The sequence below is a fragment of the Ammospiza nelsoni genome, chromosome Z (assembly GCF_027579445.1).
Source record: "Ammospiza nelsoni isolate bAmmNel1 chromosome Z, bAmmNel1.pri, whole genome shotgun sequence".
NCBI classification, from domain to species: Eukaryota; Metazoa; Chordata; class Aves; order Passeriformes; family Passerellidae; genus Ammospiza; species Ammospiza nelsoni.
This window is the reverse complement of record NC_080669.1, coordinates 49,853,733-49,875,992: the sequence shown is the minus strand read 5'-3', so window position 1 is coordinate 49,875,992 and position 22,260 is coordinate 49,853,733. Positions and strand designations below refer to the sequence as shown.

Here is a 22,260-nt window from a genome sequence, read left to right as displayed (position 1 = left end):
GAGTGTTTCTCATATTTTAAAAGAAGAAAGATATCTTTTGGTTCTAATACAGGACAGATTTTTTTTTTCTGTAAAATTGGTGTTTCTAAAGGAGCCACATATAGTTTCATTTTACTTGAATGTTTCTGTGCTGGTTTCAAGAACCATTTATCTGTTTGCTTGCAGAAGTGCAGAGCTCAGAGGAATATGCTCAGTTGCTGAAGAAACTGATCAGATCTCCAAATATACCTCCTCAGTATTGGCTCACACTCCAGTATTTGCTCAAACATTTCCTCAGAGTTTGTCAAGCCTCCAGCAAAAATCTCTTGAATGCAAGGTCTCTGGCTGAAATTTTCAGCCCTCTGCTTTTCAGATTCCAGATAGCAAGGTATGTGGGTCATCTTTACCATATTTTGTACTGTAAATATGAATTAGTTACATGCAAAATAAGATTAATTAAATAATTTTCTGACCTTATTTCTGATGTGAGGGCATTGTAGTAAATTCTTACTATTTTGTTTTAATAATTTAAAGTAAACTTTTGTATTTCTCCTAGTTCTTACTGCCTAATCCATCTCTTGCAGCTCTGATAATACAGAACACCACATAAAAATCCTAGAGGTTTTAATCACAAGTGAATGGAACGAGAGACAGCCCGTACCAGGTAAAAAATATTTTTAATTTTAAAAGTTATATGTTCTCTTAAATATTAAAATTCAACTTAATGACAGTAAATGCTTGCAATTTTTTCTATATAAATCAAACTTCATGCAAAACAAAAGTGCACAATTACAGAGCTAAGCAGTTGTGTGTTTTATAGTGGTGTGTAATGTTTGTTTTATAAGAAATAAAACATTTTTCATTAAAATCATTTTAGTGCCTATAGTTTGTACAGCATTAGGACTTTTGTTCTCTTTCAGTAAACAGCAAATTGGATTTTGTGAGTTTTTTAAGACCTGTAAACAAGTAGAATGCATGTCATACAGTGGTGGGGAAGCTAATTCTTGGGATTTTATTGAGCTCTCAATTTACTCCCAGGCAAATTTTCTTAGATTTGCTATACCCTATGGAGACATTATTTACATACATATTTACATACATATTTTTTAATGCAGATACACAAAATATGTATTTATCAATATCAATAAATAATGTAAAAAATATTAAGAGCCCATCCAGGAAAGTTCGTTCCTACTTGTATTGCTTCTGTAAGTTAGCATCTAATTAAGTCAACAAATAGTAAACACACCGGTAATTTATGCAAAATCCCTGGGTTTGAATCAAGTATTCAGTAGAAGCAAGGCAGAGTTGCTAACTATGTGCAAAGGAAATTATTAATGCAGACAACTTTACATATTAGCTGAAAGCAATTCCTTTCACAGCTTATTAACAGAGAATAATCTAAGGAAGGGCAAATAGAACATTGGACATCCTATACCTTTCCCACCTCTGTAGTCAAAGGACAAAATAAAGTTCATGGCAGTAGGATTTGTAGGGTTACTTAAGTTCTGAAGAGCTAGAACACAGCAGAAAAGTACTTTATTTCCTGTATTTCAGGTAGGCACATTGTATAATCCTCTTCATCAGCTAATGAAGATTAATTTAAAATAGCTACAATTTTTGTTCCTAATGCTATGTTTGAAAGGCTTTTCTGATCTTGCCAGTTCTGTTAGTTAGGAAACTTTCCCTAATATTTTGTGTACATCTGTTTTCAGCTTGCTATTTAGTTTTGTTCAATTTTGGTGAAGTAGTTAACAGAGATTTCCAGAACCACTGTGTATTTTTCTGCCTAATGCTTTGTAACAACTAGGAGAGTCCAGACTTACAGTATTTGTCCTGTTTTACTAAGAATCAGCAAATAGCTGCTAATTGTTAAAGAATTATTGTCTTTGTCACATGATGCAAGACCTAAAAAGCAAAACAGATTCTAATAGTCTGATACTAATAGCATTTTTTGTAGTTACATGTTTGCAAATGCTTTGGAATGTGTAAATATATATGTCTCGAAGCTGGTTGGGAGGTTACAAAGGTAGGGTCAACAGTTTCTTCAGTTTCAAAGCAAGAACTTCAGAAGTTTCATTTAAGAGGTCACTTTGGTTGCTTATCTGCCCAAGTAGCTTCATGTGAGGAAAGTATAAAAGTGAAAGGTGTTGATGTTAGGACGACTAAAGAGAACAAGGAATCTAGTCATTTTGAGAGCGTCATTAGAGTGCTTGAAGAAATGTATCCACCAGATTTATATTATTTGACACTACATTAATAATTATAATGGAAGACCTGATTATTTTTAATATTACTTCTGCATTAATTAATATAGCATGATGCAGTAGTTTACTTTGACAGTCCTAGGATTTTTCATGTGATCTGTTACAAAAATAGAACTCCTTCCCTGTGCATTTAAGTCTATCGTGTCTAGTAGAATGTTTTTTAGTAGAACATTTAGTAAAACACATGCACAAATATGCTGGAAAAAAAAACCACAGATACAAATTTTCAGGCTTTGTAGTGCTGGTTAGCTAGTCTTTGCCCTCAGGCCTGTAAGGAGTTTGACTAATTTTCCAAATTTGAATCTTACTAATATGGTTTGTAAGTTTGCAGGATTATGTCATGAGTCCATTTCCACACCAATATCATTCAGTCACCTGAACATCTGGAGTGGTCTGTTTTTATTGTTCTCATAGAACTATAAAAAGCACTCTAAGATGCGTTTTTCAGAATTGTCATCTTTAAGATTACTGCTTTTAGTGGCTTGATTTTCCATAAAGACTGTTTAGATAGACTCTAATAAAAAGAAAATCCCAATAAAATATACCTTCTTTATCATGTAAGTATTTTGAGAATTACAATCTTAAATAGAATTTTACAAGTGGAGAATTTGAGAGGTCTTAAGCAGAAAGAAGTTTACTTATTGAAAATAACGTCATGACAACTAAATGATAACAGGGAAGCTAGTGCTGCCAGGTTTCTTCTCTTCACATGGGCTGGAGTGATGGCTTCCTTCCTTCTTAATTCTTTTTGTTAAGATGAGAACATTCTGTCTGAAACAAGCTGCGCATGAAGTTCTAGTGGTATCTTATGCAGTATATAAATACATTAAAGGTGGTGTTAAGAGATAACCGATCTGAATAGCAGGCAGATCTTTGCACAGCTGTGGGTTTTTTCCTTTCCACATCACCCACTAATATACTTGTTACCTGAAAACACTAGAAAGTAAGCAGCTGGACCTTACATCTTACTGTATTTTAAAATCTGTATCTTAAATTAGGCATCTTCAGTTGGACATCTTTTAGCTAGAGTGGTGCTTCTTGGATGTCATAACATGAATAAAATAATTACTCCTAGACCATTACTTGACTTACCACAGAACATATGGATTGGGGTATTTTGCCTGTCATGGTGTTCATCAGCAAACTATAGATTCTAGTTTGTGGATTAAAATAGTGCTTAGTCCTACAAAGAATACTAAAGCTAACAATACTTATTAATAGAATTGTAGATTTTTGTGTAGCAGATGAAGACAAAGTAATGTTGCAGGAGAAAGGCTGGAAAAAATTAGATCAATTTTCTGGTTTTTGTCTCATTCTTCAAGTTTGTCAGTACAAAAGGAAAAAAGATGGTGTTGGTGGGCAAGGCAGGTGATTCTCGTATCCCATCTAAACATCCCAGCTTGATGTACAGCTGCACAGACTTTAAAGAGCACAGTGAGAAACAAAGTACAAGCCTCTAAGTGTGCTATCCAAAACAGTACTATTAGAAGAAAATGTCTTAATTGTAATATACATTTTAGCAAATAGTGCTGCTCAGGTCTCACAGAATCTCACACATCATACAGACTTGTGATGGTAAATAGGCTATATTAGGCTATATTTGTAGGTATAGAAGACTGGGGTAGTTTTTCAGTTAATTGTCAAGGATCTTAGAGGCTCCTGGTTTTTCTTTGTGGAGGCGACTTGCCCTGGATGAAGATCCCAAGGCTGCCCATAGTAGGTGTAGTAAGTGCTGAGAGCAACAGGGTTTGTTTAACTCGTAGCTGTGAAAGCAGGCCACACAGGGAAAGTTGGGAAGTAATTTTTGGTGGGGAGTTTAGAGAGATAGGAGTCCTTTCTGGAGCTGGAGTGTGTGAGAATAATATCTCTTTAAGGAAGGCACGGAGGAAGTGGGATTTGGCGAGAGAGCAAGGGGATGTGGGGAGCTCATAGCACTGCTGGTGAAGAGCAGAAGAGGAGCTGCAGCAAGGAGCTGCCTTGTATCAATGAATCAAAGCCTCCAGCAGCCTGTACACTGACTACAGCTGAGCTGCTTTGTCTGGGCTGTCTATCCCAGTTTATTCCTGTTTCCCAGGCCTATATGTGACATTGTAAATAACAGCTCAGACTGAAATACTGCAGCCTGAAGAAGCAGTTTTTATTACTCAGAGCATCATATGCAAGAATGAGTGAGGTAATAAGGCTGCCTTGCATGTAACTGCTCACTTGTTGGGGATGAGGTGAAAGTCGTGATTGCTTCACCAAAGTGCAGAACTTTGCTTTTGGCTACAAAAAATATTCACAAGAGTGGTGGCATAATAGCTAGAGCAGGGCAATGTAAAGGCTGATCCAGTGCCTCCTGGAATTTGATCCTCCTCAAAGGTACAATGCCTGTTGATACAGGCATTAGCCTAAGACCACAGTCCTGTCAGTAATGTCCTGGGGAAATAAACAAATGTGTAGGAATGCTATCAGTTGTCAGAACTTATCTGCATCGTGTCAGAGTCTTGGCTGGACTGCTAGCAGCGCCGAGCGGGGTTTGGAGCGGGCAGAGGGCTGCGAGTGCCAGGGACAGCGGATGCGGTGCCCGCGGCGCCCGCGGGGACCGTGTGCATCCGTGTCCTACCCAGCAGAGGGCTCCCCTTCTAAGCTAATAAAAGCCAGGCTTTATCCCCGACCTAACGGAAACCACACTGCTTGGCTAACCACCGTGCTTTGGAATGCTGTATCCTTGGTTTAAGGTTTCACACAAGCCAGTGCTTTATGTTTCTCAATAACTAATTGCAGGAATTTTATAAAAGTGAAACAATGTGTACAACATTATTAGCGTTTTTAAAGATTGTTATGTCCTTGTGCAGGTATGTGTGTGCAAAACATGTGGAAGCGTGTCAAAACTGCTAAGTTCTTTTCCTGCTTCAGACATAATATTTTAGAAAAAAAAATGTGCTGTGTTAATAGAGGAACACTGTGAATATGACTGCAAGGAATACCAGGCTGCAAATTAAATGGGCACCACTCAATTTTTTGAAATTTAGATAAAAAGAAAAGACTTGGCAATATATCAAGGAAAATACAGGTGTGTGCATGCCAGTATCTCTTTTTGACAAGACACTTGTATCTCTCCTGCAGGATAATGATGAACTCATTATCTCTGTGTGGGTATTTGTGCTTTTTTAGAGATAAAAAGTGAATGAAGTTTGCATTGTCTTTTCTCTTCTGACTATATACATCTGTATTGTGGTCCTAAAACCAAAGAAATGTTCTCAAATCCTTCTGTAATTTTACCAGTAAAGAAGTATATCAAGTACAGTCTGAAGCTAAATTAGTTGAGAAACACAGGTTTCCATCTCCACTTGAAGTAGGCTGTACCTTTATGACTGTGCAGATTTAAATTATATTTAGAACTGACAATTGTTCGAGTAGGCAGAGGCTAAAAGTAGGGAAGCAAGGGATTGTTATAGATGAAGCTAATCAATCAAGTGCAAAACATAAATGTACTGCAGGTATTTGGGATTTCATTATTAGGTACAAGTGGTGTTTCATAGTGTAGGAGGATTTTGGTATGTGAAGTATGAAGAAGGCAAAAACTTTTCAATACTATTTGACTGCCTTGAGGAGCAACAAGCAGATCTCAAAGAAATTCTCAGTGTTTTTATTAGAAATTCTCACTGTTTGCAAGAAGGGAGAGGAAAATATTAGTCCTCTCTTCCACTTTTCTTAATGTGTCTGCTTCTCCTTTTACTTTGAATTTATTTCCTTTTGGAAGTTTAACTGGCAAAGAAGATAGATAACCTCTGTGGGCTCTTCAATTGCTGCTATGTTCCTTTCGCAATTTTGATCTCCACCAAACACTAAGGCAAGGAAAACAGATTTAACCTAAGTTACTCCCTTTTCGTACCATTCCTTTTCCCACCTGCCTGCCCAGGAAATGAACAATCCGGATGTACTGGAAACCACCATGGATACAGACAGATTTTTTTTTTTTTTAATATTTTTAGTATATTGGAAATTGATAAACAGTCTCACAGCCTCAGACTAAGGGTCTTGAAGGAGCACCTATATTTATGATCCAGCATGAGCATGTACAAAGTGATGCTGTGCTTGCAAGCAGGCTATTTTGCTTGCACAAGGCTGCTTCTACAGATGCAGCTCTTTTCAATGAAAATTTTTATTTTATTTTTTTCTGCAGTAGCCACTTCCTGTATTTGGCTGTTCATGGTGCTTTTCTCATCTTCAATGCTGCATGCAGCAGCCAGTGATAGGGACTATTCTAAGACTTCTTACAATGGTCTTCTCATTTACTTAGCTAAAATGAGAAAGTTAGTTCTGCATTGGCCACTTGTTAGTTGATGACAACTTTTACTTTGAATATGGCTCCCATCCCCCAGCTGAAATTCCTGGCTCAGCAAATATTTGAACCTACCCAAGTTAATCATGAAACTGAGATCTTTATCTGAGAGGGACATGCAAGCTACTGAGGGTGGTGGTTTCTTTTTTTTCTTTCACAGTACTGAAGTCAGGTTCACTTTTAATGATGAACCAGAGTAAGTGGATACCTTCTGCACAGCACAGAGGTTTAAGCAGTTGAGAGAGAAGGCTTGGCTTTTCTCAATTCCAATTACAACTCTACTAGGGGGTTTTTATGGAACATTGGTTGGAAAGCAGAGCAAGTTTTTCTTCATTGCTTCAGAGAAGCTTCCTAGTAAATGGAGATTTTCGCGTTTATTTTTAAGCAAGATTTTTATAAGAGGAAACCAATATTGGATTGTATTTTCAACTGTTTTACAAGAGTGATCATTTGCGATGCATAATTTACAAAGTAAGTGATTTTGAATTTCTGTGGTTTTTTCATCATCTTGTGGAAGTATTATACTGCAACTGATTACCAGGTAGAGCTTTAAAAGTTTTAGAGATACATGAATTCAAGTCTAGCACTTCAGTACCTCTCCAGGTTATATATGAAATGGGTAATAGCCTATCTGCCTCTTCTGTCTTTTCTTGCCTGCAGGCTAGGCTAGTCTGAACTGAGCACTAACCTGATTATACAAGTTTGTTCAGTCCTAGATTTGGCCACCAGTGAAACTCTAGGGAAGTAATTTTTCCTGAAAGTCTTTATTCAATGGAATAAAAAAAAATTACTGCTCCCATATGAGACCTAAAAACAACAATGCAGTTTTTGTAGGAAATCTTTGTAAGTTAATTTAAATAATTACCTTGGCAAGTTAATTGTTTGGGCAGCAGGTGGGTTAAACCCCAAAGTTTAGCATTTAGACTTGTGTCTGGGGTGATTCTCATTTTGGAAATTGAAAGAATCTTTGGAGCTTATCTACCTCAACAGGAAGGGGAGAGTCTACTTCAAAATGAAGCTTCTTAATGTACAAAGCAAACTAGCTTGCATCTTTTTGTATATGTTTGTACTCCAGACATGCTCTTGTATGCTGATGCTTGTCTGAAAGGAGTAACCTGCTCACAGGCACAGACAGTGGGGGGGTGAAGGGGGGCAGGGGTGAAATATTTGGAAATCATACAAATTGTGGTAATTTTTTTTATGTGAAATAGAGCACAGTTCAGCAGTTCCACAATTTCTTAAGGTGTAAGGCACAGGTAGTTGCTACAGCTAGTTTTCATTGTAGTTACTTTTTGTCTCTGGTTTTCTCCCCCCATAGATTATAGCAAGTATATTGCGTTACACAGCAATATATAGTTAATAGTCTATTCTGTCCATGTTTCTTCCAAGTGGTCAGAGAGAGTTATGGTCAGTGATGAGGAGAGTTAAGGTAGAATATTTCTAAATGGTTGGAGGATGCTGCTGACATAAAGGGGCAAAGGAGACACTGACAAGGGGCAGAGGAGACACTGACAAGAGACTCTTGCTTTTAAAAACAATTAACTTGATAAATATATCAATGAGAATAGGGCAGAGAAACTGTGTGAAAAGGCAGACTAAATCTTGTTTTGTCCTTACAGCCTTTTTAATGTACAGCAAAACCATTTTTGAAGATTTTGCTCAGTTACAACTTTCTTCCATTGTTTGAGTGAATCAGCTGAATGTAAGATTACAGTATTTGGGGTTTGGATTTCAAATTAATTAATATAGATTGATTTGAATAGCAAGAGAGGAAGACATCTCTTCAGTAAGCACATTTATATCATAATATAAACTCTATCAGACCTATGTGCCCATAAAAATAGTAGAAGTATGGAGAGTTTAAAAACATAATCCATATTTCACTATGTGGATATATACATCTCTCTGTGTGTTTGTGTAAAATGAGTGTGTAATGGATATACACACACAGTCATGCTCTTCTCTAATGCATCTCTAATATGTGCAGTAGTTATAGAATCTTTTTAAATATTTTTGAATTACAAGCTTCAGGCATTTAAGCAGGACAACGCACCTGAGATGTGACCAACCTGCTTCTGAAGGGAGCTGCCCTGTGTGTGAGTGTTGTGTGCGCCTGTGTCTATGAGCTACGTGCTGCAGCATATCAGCCTTTTGTCATCCTGCCAGGATTGGACTGTACCATGCTGCAAAGTCAGGAAAATGAGCCAGGAATATGGGCAAGGAGAGTCCACTTGCTCCTTTTGCATGTAATACCAGCTTTATATTGCAATTCTGCTAAATAGAGATTCTTCCCAAAACTGAAATTGTTTTAAGATTAATGTGGAAAAAAAATGAGAAAGCAGGAGTGGTTTGCTGACATTATTTTGACATGATTGGCTGAGGATTATGATGTAATAGGTTACAGTGCAGCCCCTTATAGGTTTTAAAATGAATTCCAAGACACCATTACAAAGACAGCCTGACTCTTTTCTTGTATCTGAGCTTACTCAGTGAAACTCATACAAATGTACAATACTGTTTGGAATATGGAAGAACTGGATATAGAATATCCTAAGACAGATATAAATTATGGCACAGACTTGATGTTTTACATAGAAATGGATCCACCAGGTAAAACTGCAGTCTTATTATAGAAGACTTAATTAATTTTGGTCTTTACAATAGCTACTGAAAAATTCTTACTGGATATGTAGGATTTCTTTACTTTGTTATTGATACAAATAGGTTTCCTTTTTTCATAAATTAGAATAAAATTGTGAATTAGTGCATGGTCGTAGTAATTAGAATCTTAACATGTTAAAATACCTGATTGCTTACTTAATTGAATTTTTACTGAATTGACCTGTTTCTGTTTTGATTGTATTATGTCAAATGTAGTTTTAGTCCTGCGATTTTATAATGTAAAAATTGTATTTCTTTTATTACTATTTTTGCTCTCTCTGTTCCACACTGTGCCTAAAAGGAGATGCTGTAGTAACACTCATATTTCCTGAAACAGTAATTCCAAATCATTGGCTTGGATTGTTAAAGAAAAAACATTTTTAAAATCTAGCAATACTAATTGAATGCCTGTTGTAGCATCATTTTTTCATATAATATGAAAGTATTACATGATCCTGATATTCCTTGCAACTTTAAAAACATTGTCTTTTCAGCCTGGTCATAATATACAGGACAGGAATGTTGTACTTACTGGAGAACTGAAAGAGCTGAGTTGATTTTTAATCCTGATTACAGTGTAGTCCCCCTTGTTACTAAGTCAGTGCTGCAGTATCTTCTCTGGCACCCACTGGTATACATATGCAGCTTTGACATTGAAAAAAGAAGGGGAGGTGTTTTTTCAATCAGTCCTGGCATTTGGAACACAATTTATTCTGTGGGATACAAAGATTAACACAACGGATATTTGGGTCACAGACAGGTTTCTTAAACTGTTGAGTTTGGTTTTTTTTTGTTTTCTTGAAAATCATTGCACAGAATGCTGAGGATTTTAAAACCCTGATGCTTCTTCTACAGTATATTGCTATGGGTTTGCATCTTTTATTACTCAGCTTCTAGGTAAGAAAATAGCAACATTCCTCTAAGATCATTACACAGAAGGATAAAAAAAAAAAAGCAGCATGTTTTATTACTTGTGTTCACCCAAAGACGGTGAAAGAGGGTAAAAACAAACTTCAGATTTTTTTTTTCTCAAATGCTTTCTTCACAGGGGCAGGAGTTGAGTATGGTGTTATATTTTCCTTAAAATATTATTGCAAGATAGCATCATTTTTTGAAACAGTAAAACTTTATTTTGAGTTATTTTGTTTTCAGATTTCTTGATTCCTGTAGTGTCTTTTAAATTCTGTTAATGATGGACAACTCTATTTGGTAACCAGTTCTTTTTTTAACGCACTCATAGAATTTTAAAATTTATGTAATAATGTGTAATTTCAAGGAATATTTGGTAATGTTTTCAGTGAGTTACAACTTTTCTGCCCCCCTTTCATTTGCAGCACTGCCTCCTAAGCCACCGAAACCTAATACCGTAACTAACAATAGCATGAATAACAACATGTCATTACAAGACGCTGAATGGTACTGGGGGGATATCTCAAGGTAAATCACCTCAAGACATGTATTTCCTATGTTTAGCTTTGTGCTGTTTTTGCTGTGCTATTCTTTGTATATGTATTAGGCTTTGAGTATAGAAAATTCACAGTTTTAAGAGCAATTTTATTATAGTTTCCACCATAAACATATTACAGTTGGTTTTATTCCAAATATGACTAAAAAGTTACTGGCAGTCACTAAGAATGTAGTATGCAAAATGATTGTTCTGTTACTTTAAGACTTATATGAAATGCTAGCATGAAAAGATTGCACTAAGAAAGAATTTTGTTCCTGTCTTTCATTCAGAACCTCAGCTGTAGGCACTATAGTCAGCAAGTCAGACTAACAAGTGCCATATATTAGCAACATTTTTATCTGTACTATATATAGCTATATTAGACCAGCACTGACTGCTCCACTTGCATAGGCTTGTATGAACAAGCAGAAAGAGCTTTGTATGAATAATAATTTTGTCCAGTAGTGAGAGCACAGAGTATGCCATATTTTATCCCACTTGCTCTCTAAATGTTAAATAAGGTAATATATTAATATGGAGACATAGAAGGCTTCTAAAACACACTTCAAAACATTTGATTTTGAATTTAGAGCACTGTGGAAGAATAAGTGTGTGAGAACTGATTGAAATGTTGGTTACTTTTGCTTTCATTTTAGAGAAGAAGTGAATGAGAAGCTTCGAGACACAGCTGATGGTACCTTTTTGGTACGAGATGCTTCAACCAAAATGCATGGGGACTACACACTGACACTGAGGTAAGACTAGTTACACTGGGTCTGTAATACTTGATAGTAAAATGCAACAACTGCTCTTAATGCGGGGTATTCTTTAGGAAATAGTACTTGAAGCATGCCTAACTTTTCAATATACTTTATTTGCAGGAAAGGAGGAAATAACAAATTAATCAAAATTTTTCACCGAGATGGAAAATACGGCTTCTCTGACCCATTAACATTCAACTCTGTGGTCGAGCTAATAAACCACTACCGGAATGAATCTCTAGCCCAGTATAATCCTAAACTGGATGTAAAATTACTCTATCCAGTGTCTAAGTACCAGCAGGTAATTTAGTTTATTTTATTTGCATTTCACTTAAAAACAGAGAAATTATTGCCAAACTTGCCAAACATGAAACACTTCAGCTGTTACTGTTCAAAAAAATCATGTGGGTACAAAACCTGATATTTTTGTTTAAAATCAATTCCATGCTTTGCATGTAAATATTTAAAAGTTTAAATAATGCAGATGCACTGTTAGGAAATAAACATCTTAATAATTATCCCACTCAGTGGTGAAATATGTAATTTTCAGTATAAAGCTAAACACTTGCAATGTAAAATTCCTTTTTGTAATTAATATCTCATTTGCATATTATGCATTTAGTGTATCTCCATATCGGTGAAAGAGGAGTCACATTTCCATGTAATTATCTAAGCATTTTTAAGCAGTTTTATCCAGAAAAACTGGGCAATATAATTGTTTCCTTACAGAATATCTTTCTTTCTGCTCATCATTCCAGGATCAAGTTGTAAAAGAGGATAGCATTGAAGCAGTAGGAAAGAAATTACATGAATATAATACCCAGTTCCAAGAAAAAAGCAGAGAATATGACAGACTCTATGAAGACTACACAAGAACATCTCAGGTAAGCTGGATTTGAACCAAAGGGAGAATGGAAAACTTTGCAGATTTTGAAGAATATTATTGTGAATTTGTATTGTCATCTTCCTACTCCCCTCTTCCACCACCACTGCATTGCCCTGATGTGCTTGCTCAGAACAGTGCAATTGCTTACTCATGTTTGAACAGCCACCACCTGTAAACTAAGCCACCCTCTGCCCAAGTCTGACAGCTCCATCCAAAGCAAGTACATAACTGTCTTTATTTACACCACTTCTACATACTGACCTCATCAAGCTGATTTACAGTTTTCAAGGCACATTTCCAGGGAAGCATTGCATTTTGTTTTGAGTTTTTGAAGTGTTTGGTTTACCTATACAGGATAAAGAGATGACATGTGTAGACAAAATGCAGGAATGAAAAGCTGCCTCTTTCAGCTTAATCAATTATTAGCCATGCCTTGAAGTGCCTCTGAAAGTCCAGTTTTAAAGTCCCAGAATCAAGAATGCTTCTTAAAAGTGTGCAGGAAATACATCTAAAAAGAATTGAAGAAAATTGGAGAATTGCTGCCAACTTGAACTATTACTTAAGACCTGGCTACCAACTAGTTATGTAGGGGCAGGAGGGTAAACCAGATAACCTCCTGAAACCTGTCAAGGCTGCCTTTATTTCAGAAAGCCAGGTGTGCCTCTAATGACTTGAGTTCATACAAAGGGCAAAGTGCACTGCCATAAGGTTCTAAGCATCAATTTATTTATACAAAGCAAAGATTGTAAGTGATTCTTTTTTTAGCAGTTCTATTTCTTGATAAACCTCATCATGGAAATCTTATCACGGTAACCTTTTGCACAGGCCTGTTGTCTCTATGCCATGACGCTCAGCAGACAAAATATGTTTTGGTGAAGGGATATTGAGATGAAATTCTTCTACAATATCCTGAAGTGTTTCTATGATACAAGCCAATAAATCTTCCCCTTTATCTGATAACAACTGCAATAACAATTATTTTATTTTCAGGAAATTCAAATGAAAAGAACAGCCATTGAGGCATTTAATGAAACAATAAAAATATTTGAAGAGCAGTGCCAAACACAGGAAAGATACAGTAAGGAATACATTGAAAAATTTAAACGGGAAGGAAATGAAAAAGAAATACAAAGGTCAGTATTTGATTTTGAGTCCCAAATTGTATGATTTTTGAAAAAACAATGCCAAGTATAGGTCTGCCTAAAATTGAAGCAAGATGGCAAGTTTTAAATTGTTCAGCTGTAAGCAAAGAAGCCTTGAATAGGGTAGACATGAACTGGCAAAATGTATAACTATATCTAGAGAAAGAATCTGTTCTCTTAGGAGTCTACACCCCTAAATAGCAGACTATAAAGTTATGAAATCAGAGTGTAACCTGCCACATTGTTCCATCTAGGATCATGCACAACTATGAAAAACTGAAGTCTCGGATAAGTGAAATTGTGGACAGCAGGCGTAGATTAGAAGAAGACTTAAAAAAGCAAGCAGCTGAATATAGAGAGATAGACAAGCGTATGAACAGCATTAAGCCAGACCTCATACAGCTGAGGAAGACAAGAGATCAGTATTTGATGTGAGTATCATGAATTAAAAAATTTTAAGTTGTGTGGTTTTTAATGGTTTCCAACTTTTGTGACTAAAAATTAATTTCATTTGCAATTATTGTCCAGGTGGCTGACTCAAAAAGGCGTTCGGCAAAAAAAGCTAAATGAATGGCTTGGAAATGAAAATGCAGAAGAGTAAGTATTGAAAGATTTAGATATTTCTGGTTGTTCAAATCACCTAAATACAGAAGTGAGATAAGGCATATTTAAGTCTTGGATCACAAAGAGTAAATCTCAAGCCTAGGTCTTCAGTAACAATGCGTACTATTAAGACATGACAGCCTACATAATGCAAATATTAGAAAGGATACTGTCTCACCCTCTGCTCTCATCCTTTTTTCAGCTAAGTGCATATACAAGTTACTGTAGCAAAGCACTGAAATGTAACCTATGTCTTTTATCTTCCCAGCAAAGTTAAGTTCATAAAGTGTTAGTATTTTAGAGAGATGTCATATGGATGGATAAATTATTCAGAAGGTCTCTTAGGCATAAGCAGGCTTTTTCCAAATCTCATCTGTGGGTCCCATGATGTTATCCAGTATAGGGGTACCCACATCATTGTGTCACATTGCGGTTGGAGATGAAAAATTTGTATGTGCTGAAGAATATCCTGTAGTTTTGTGGTCTGATTTGTTTTTCTGGAAAATGGCAGGGTAGTATTCTGTCCTTTCAGTTTAGTTTACTGTAGGTTCTGACAGAGGCTAGGCTGATGAATACATTTAATTTCATTCCTGGGAAAAAAAAAAAGGCAAAAAGTGCTTGGGTTGTGTAAACATAGGCCAAATTTAAACAAAAGCAAGACACAGAATAATATCTGAAGCACAGTAACAGTGAAAAATGAACAAATAGAAAAATCAAAATTGTCTCAGTAGTATTTGTATCAACATTTTCTGCCTATGTAATTTCTTATGCATCCCTTTTATGTTGCCTGATTGAATATAATATGAAAGCAGCAGACTGACAATGACTGTAGTGCATTCTGCCTTGCATTCTGGCCTTGTCCATATCTATTTTCATTTGGCTTGGTTTATTGTTAATAAAGAAATTCTTACTGTTATCCTGGAAATTGTGCTTATCACTGTGGTAGTAGCAGGAGATAAAATGACATACACATTTTAAAGCCATGTTGGTTTCTCAGTCTTAGCAAAGATTAGATACTGTAAAATAGGTAGGCACCTGTTCCGACTAGTGTTCCTATCACTTAAACAGTAGACAAAGAACACTCTGTCAGTTTAATGTAGCATCAAAATAGTAATCAAACTGTTTGAAGAAAATCTTAATTTTCTCTCACTCTGATACTCCTTGCTGGCAAGTCTGATAACTGCTGAAAAATTAAACTTTTAGAATATGGCTTTTCTTCTGAAGTTGTAGTGCAGAAAAAAATTCCCCAATATAATAAGCAGGATGAAAACAAGAATTCCTTTCTCTAAATGCTGGTTGAAAACAGAGCTACTACTGAACGTATGTGAATGTCATGCAGGTCAAAAGAGAGATGGGATAAGGGACCTGGAGATAGTGTTATCTGAAACAAAAAGAACCTTTTCTCTTTATGAAAAATAGAACTGTGCGACTGCTGGTTTCTGTAGACTACTTTGAGAATCTTCAGAAAAACAGAATCATGGATGAGTGAGAAGTTATCTTTTCTTAGACCAAGAAAAACTAATTAAAAGCCTATTACAGAGAGACTAAATGCATTAGCCTAACACAGACTTACTGCAAGCTGAACAGGAGAGGCAGGGCCAACCACTGCAGACTGTGGGATTGGGGAGCTCTGCAACTGCAGAATTCCAAGGTGATACCCACACAGCTGCACCAGATGCTTCTTTTTTCATGGTGGCTCTAGCTCAGAAGGTTCTCTGTAACTCTGAATCAGCTTTATAGTTGGTGGCTGATTTAATAGAGAAGCATGTATTGCATGCTATTTTAACAATCTCCTTATAAGGGGCAGGAGGGACGGAGAAGAGAGAGAGAGGGAGAGAGAAAGCACTCTACTGTTTTCTTGCACCTTTTCACAAAGCCATTCCCCTATAAATAATTAATGCCTCCCTGTGCAACTGCTCAGAGGTTCTCTAGGAGCAGCTGCAGTTGATACATTGCATGATTTTTCACTGCTGATCAAGTGTTCTGATCTTGGGAAATGAAGCTGACTCAGAGAGTACTGATTTTGTTGGGCTTGCTATTTACCAAAACAGTGAGCAATGATAGAAGTACTAAAGTGCTCACAGCATATTCTGAAAAATAACACATCATCTTTTTGTATTCTTCCTAAAATTTGCATTTCAAAGAAATAAGAAACAGAGCTTATATTTTACTTTTATCCAGTGGTTTAAATGGTGCAGTATTACTTAGTTTAAATCCCCAGTTTTGCCTGGGAGGTATCCTGCTAATCACTGTAATACTGAATAAAGATTACTTAATTAGTGGACTTTGTTCTGTGTTTCACAAACATATTTTTTCTTTCCAACAGCCAATACTCTATGGTAGAAGATGATGAGGACTTGCCCCATCATGACGAGAGAACGTGGAATGTGGGAAATATCAATAGAAGCCAAGCTGAAAATCTGCTGCGGGGAAAACGAGATGGAACATTCCTTGTTCGAGAGAGCAGCAAACAAGGCTGCTATGCCTGCTCTGTTGTGTATGTACCCTAACTTGTGAATGATAAAACCCACATGCAAGGGGCTACCTTCAGCTGGGGGCAGATGGTCACTTGCATATGCACAATTCCTCTTGGACCTTTTGGCTTAGTAGCAGCTCAGGGACTCCTGAGTATTCTTACTGCTGCTCCATTTCCTACACAGCTCCAACCTGTGCCACTCCCACAGAGGAGCCTCACTCAGAGGGGAAACCAAAATATGTGTGCTCACCTTTCTGTGCAGCTGCTAAGTCCTGCCTATCTCCTTCCTCCCTAAGCTAGGATGACATTCACAAATTTGGACTAAACATACTTTTTTACCATTATCCCACCACAAAACAGAGGAATTCTATGTACTGACTAGCATCTTAAGATGTATAACTAATACCTTATTTTCTATCTTAATTTTACTGTACTCAAAAACTAAAAATTGTTTGGTTTTGTTTTGATTTTTTTTAGGGTGGATGGTGAAGTAAAGCACTGTGTGATAAACAAAACACCTACTGGGTATGGATTTGCAGAGCCATATAACTTGTACAACTCGCTCAAAGAACTGGTGCTACATTACCAACACACATCACTTGTGCAGCACAATGACTCTCTCAATGTCACGCTAGCCTACCCAGTTTATGCACAGCAGAGGCGATGAAGATCCTGATACTCTGGGTTGTTTGTTGGTTTTTTTAAAGAAATTACTTGGCAACGTTGAGGCCTCTGGAGAGAAAAGGCTCCTTTCAGCTTTACTCAAGAATTTGTAGTATCAAAGCTATTTGTCTTCAGATGGAACTAAAGATTTCCTTCACAACTGCAGTGGGAGAGATCACAGTGTTATGCTGTGAATGTATGTTTGTAATCTAAAGTGCTTTTTTTTTTTTTTGTAATTATAAAAGAAAAACACAAGAGAAAAATCCAAACCTGATCTCCCTGCAGGGACATAGAGGCCTTTAAGCATGGTGCTTGTTTACGACCACTTCTGAAGCTTTACCAGCTAGAACATTGGATTATGCAGACACAAGGTATAAGAGGTCTGTGTCATTCAGTTATTGGAATTTCGTGGTCATAATCTGACTTGGAATGGTGTTGCTGCACTCAGTGGATCCAGACATACAGCCTTGTGGTTCTGTTTTGGTTTCTGGTGAATGATATGTAGCAGAGTGGCACTTTCATTTCTAAGGGACACTTTAAAAGGACTTCAGTTACAGTATGTTGCTCAGAGTAATTGTAATAGCAAAGTGCCAGGAAGTGTTTTGTTTAGATGATTAAAAATCCTGTTTTAAGAATATATTTAAGACTGAAGAAAACAGGATTTTCAATGGCATACAGTGTATAATAATGTACATAGTACTGGATGACTAACTGTCATTGATGGAAACTGTCAATACCAAACTGCTTCGTTTTTTCCTTTTCTGTTCGCTCAAAGCTAAATTTTTAGACTATGCTATGCAATACTGAATTTTCTTTAGGCTGTAGTCTTCTCTCAAGCATATCTACAGATTAAGCTTGTTTTTCTTGGTTTTTTGTCTTCTTTTTTTTTTTTAATTTCTTTTCCCTAAGGATATCCTTCCTGGCGATTGCTTTTTGTTAATAATTTTCTTGTTTGTTTTGTTTTGTTTTGTTTTGTTTTGTTTTAATGTACAGGGAGCCAGCAAGAGTTGGCTTGAAAATTTAAACTGTGGAATATTTGACAATTTTCATTGTATAGAATATTGAGCTACTAGGTCTAAGTTTAAAAAGTTCATAATTTTTTTTTGACTAAATACTTTGTTGGGCAGTGCCTGATAAGCTTCAAAGCTGCTTAGTTCAATAAAATTATATGAACATTACAAAATATCACTGAGTCCAACAATACTGTTTCAGAGATATCTTTAGAATACGGTACCATGCTACATTTGCTTCTTGAAGCATTTTGGACTTCTATAATGATTGTCTTATATATGGAAGACAAGGAAAATAATGTATCCTTCTTTGATAGTGACTGCAGAAATAAATGGGGATATTTTGCTACTGCAGTGTAGAGTGTAGATAGTTTGGATCTCAGAATGAATCCACCTTCACAGTAAATAAATGACTTCTTGACCTCCTGTGACAGAATTTTTGTCAGGCTGTAAAGGTATTTTCATTTCACATGAAGGAAGTTTCTCCAATCTGTTGCCTAGGTTTATTTTTTGTATTAGTATTGCAGAAAAAAAAATTCCATGTCTACAGAGAACATTTGGATACAATATAGAACTAATTAAGACTGGAAAATATCTTTTTTTAAAATGATTAGGCTATGATATGTATTTTCAAAAGTCTGTAGGCTGAGGCAGTATCAAAGTGAACACTTCCATAATTTTAGGGCACCAGAGACAAAATCATGGTTCAGTTAAGGGAAACAAATACATAAATCTCACTAAAACAGAGTTACCCATAATCCTGAGATAGTTCACTGTCAATAGTTTGCAATGGTTATTTATTGTCCTGACCACTGAGGAAATTAACACGTTGCAAATCAATAAAGTAATGACATTCAGAGAAATCTTGGAGAAGATTTGACTAAGTGAACATATGAAATTATTCTTCCCCCAAGATGCAAAAGATAAGATCTATTACTATTAAAGAGAGTTGCACACACAATCGAAAGAATGAGACCCATGGAGTTCTCTCATAATAGCTCTGGTTAGAGATCCTTGTGTTTTATTTCAAAGTATGCAATGCTTTATAAGCTATTGGAAATAATAATAAGAAATTTGCTGGTCTCCACTAATCTTCATATTATCTTTTCATTTTTACATTGTTACTTCAGTTCTGAGGCTGTAAGATTTTTGATTTTACTTTGACTTTGTGGTCTTTTTTTTGGTGGGTTGTCTTAGCTTTCCTGTAGTTGTATTTTCTTATTTATATCAGGAAACAAGATCCAACAAATATTGTTTCACGATAGTCATCACTTAGAAAATTATTCTGAATATTTTTCCTGAATAGAAGTTTAGTCTTCATGCCTTCCCTTTCCCATTCCACACCTTTTTCAGGCCTGTAGGACCATGTGAATCTGTTATACAAATAACTGGTTTATACTACAAAAAACACCAACAATTACTCTAGCATGCCAGTTATACTACTGGGCTTGAAGTTACAGATTAGTTCAATATACAGCAGTTTAACGCTTATAGCAATCCAAGATATTCTTTGGACATATATTAATTTCTGAATGTTAAATATTTTAAGAGTAAAATTGTATTTTTTCTCTGTAGGCAAAATATATGTAATCTGAATTGATGTTTCACGTAGCATTTGTCAAGAAATTTTATCATAGTTAAAGCATTTGGATCTAATTTTCCTCATATTAAGAAAATCCCTGCTATGTCAGTGGGCCATATCCTTAGCATGCCCAGCCCAGTATGGAATATAATTCATTCCTGTGTGCTGTGCAACTTCTCTTTGTGTGTGGCTGTAGCAGAAAAAAATAGTGTGTGTGCAGATTTGACACTTGCTTTTCTTGCACAAGCAACAATGAGAAATAAGCTCTATGTTTTAATGATGAATGCTTAGGGCTTCTTAAGGGGATGTTCTGCCTACACAGGGTCTGTGCAATTTGCAGGGATCATTTACGCCCTCAAATTGGCATAAGTGGGTTTTCTTTGGTACTTACATATTGTGTGGCCTCTGCATTTCTCTCCCTCCTTAATGCACAGAGCTAAGTCCTGCCAAAGGCCCTATTCACTGCAGAGTTGTTTGTCTTTAATGTACCACATTGTTCACTCCAGTTTTGATCTGATCTCAGACTACTATATACAGAAAAAAAAGCATGGGGATATAACTAAAGAAACACAGTGTTTTTCTGTATTTCTATTGATGCAAAGTTTTTTTCATCTAATATAATCAACGGATGGGCTTAACTCTGTTACTTTTTTTTCCTTTTTTTAATTTGCGTAACTTTTCATTTTATTTTAAGTCCCTGAGTTATGCTGCACTGCAGCATCTCTTTCTCAAGGCCTTTGAAAGGCATGAGACATTGCAAAGAGAACCAAAACTCACAGGCAAAATTAAGAGTTTCTGATTTAATTCAGCTGAAGTACAAATTTGCAGGTTGGGGATGCATATCTGTGCATACTCATACACACTTGCTGTGTTTATGTATGAACAGTTCCCAATATAGATGCATTTTCACAGAACATGATCATTTTGCTGAATTTAGTAAGTGATATCATTAACTTTGTTAAAGACACACACATGCACACTAGACCTTTGTGGGTGCAGCATGTTTCCAGATACAGTTAGAAACCTGAGTTTCTGTGTTGTTGAATAGTTTCTTTAAAAAAAAAAAAAAAAAAAAAAAAAAAAAAAAAAAAGCTTGTCTGTATGGTTCCGTTATCTTGTCAAGCAATCTGTAAAACCAAATCTTCAGATTTTCTATTTGGTGTCAACTGTTCTGTAGTGAAAAAAAATGGCTTTGTCTTGTAATTGGCAATGAAATAATAATGCTTGGGAAAACATTCAGATGCTTCTAATGGGGAAAACTGCCGATTTTCACACAGTGCTTTTGCTATGCATGGTATTAAGTTGGGAAAGTGAATCCTGATACTGGTTTTTTTCAGGTTCACTTTAGAAATGGGCAGCTCAAAGCATAATGCCTCCCATGGGACAAGGTTACAAAGTGCAACATTTTATGTAGAGTCATGTTCTGTTTACTGCAGTTGAGACTAAACTGTAGGAGTTGGTAAGGTTACATTGCACTTGTCCTGATGAGATTGCATTAGCTGCCCAAGATGCTGCTATTTTTTTTTTTTATTCTTGTTTCTTGAAAATAAAGCTCTGTTCTGTTACATGTCTTTAAAACATTAAGATTGCTTTGTTTCAAAATTGTCGTTGAGGAGGTGGAGAGTAAAGCAGATTGTAAATTGCCTTTACAAGGCAACAGTGAAAACATGCCTCCTTAAAATTTTGTTCAAGCTGTAGAGTTGATGGAGCTGTGTCTTGTTTTTGAGTTGCTTTAAAAATTGTAATAAGTCTTCAAGCAGAATAAAGGTTGTTTTGAAACTGCAGTTCATTTGTTGGGGCTTCAATAACGACCGTGCTATCTATTTACCAGCATCCTTGCCTAACTCTTCCTGTCAATATGTGGCCTTCTTTGAAAATGATACCCAAATGCTCTTATTATTAGAGGAACTAGGGAGCATATCGTTTCAGCTGACTCACAGCCATTTTGTGTCTTGAACTGAATGAGGTAGTTGAGTAGCTCCAAAATAATCTCTTGTCAAACAGTGACAAAATGATGGTTTTGCTCATCTCATGCTATTGCAAAACCAGTACAATACTCATGATCTGTGATCTGACTCTTGCAGTGCAGATAAAGTTATGGTTCTTCTGAAAAGTGTGTGAGTTTTGTCACTGATTTCCATGAAGCCAGCCCCTCAGCATTTGCCATTGAAAGTCATTTACCAGCTTCCTGTCTGCATCTAATTGTGAAACCCAGCAGAAGAGTGAAGAAGAGGGAAGAAGTATGGGGGGGAGGGGATTGGGTAAGGGCAATTGTGAATATTGTTTGCTTCACCTCATTATTGGTATATGGTATCTGACTTCTTCGAGTTCATTCATATCTTGCCCCAAGAGAGGTCCTCCAGGGAAGACAGCCAGCTATTCTGGAAAAAGAGATTCCTATTCCCATTCTGTCCAAGGTTTCCATTCTATACTTTGCTTAAATATTGCTCACATTA

The 22,260-nt window shown here is 36.2% G+C and overlaps 1 protein-coding gene across 6 annotated transcripts in view; it reads left to right on the top strand.

Moving 5' to 3' along the window:
* The window catches only part of PIK3R1 (phosphoinositide-3-kinase regulatory subunit 1), a 60,151-nt gene extending 38,563 nt beyond the window's left edge, over positions 1–21,588 (top strand). For 4 of the 6 annotated variants that reach the window (XM_059492985.1, XM_059492986.1, XM_059492988.1 and 1 more), the window contains 11 exons: positions 166–367; positions 564–643; positions 10,569–10,671; positions 11,338–11,436; positions 11,563–11,743; positions 12,201–12,326; positions 13,319–13,461; positions 13,725–13,901; positions 13,999–14,067; positions 16,400–16,570; positions 17,027–21,588. In XM_059492985.1, the coding sequence (XP_059348968.1) occupies positions 166–367; positions 564–643; positions 10,569–10,671; positions 11,338–11,436; positions 11,563–11,743; positions 12,201–12,326; positions 13,319–13,461; positions 13,725–13,901; positions 13,999–14,067; positions 16,400–16,570; positions 17,027–17,216 (1,541 nt within the window). In that variant the 3' untranslated portion in view covers positions 17,217–21,588. Of the gene's footprint in view, positions 1–165; positions 368–563; positions 644–6,746; positions 7,045–9,018; positions 9,184–10,568; positions 10,672–11,337; positions 11,437–11,562; positions 11,744–12,200; positions 12,327–13,318; positions 13,462–13,724; positions 13,902–13,998; positions 14,068–16,399; positions 16,571–17,026 lie in introns of those variants that run through there. The other 2 variants (XM_059492990.1, XM_059492989.1) reach the window with 2 other exon arrangements.
* Positions 21,589–22,260: the final 672 nt, after the last annotated feature.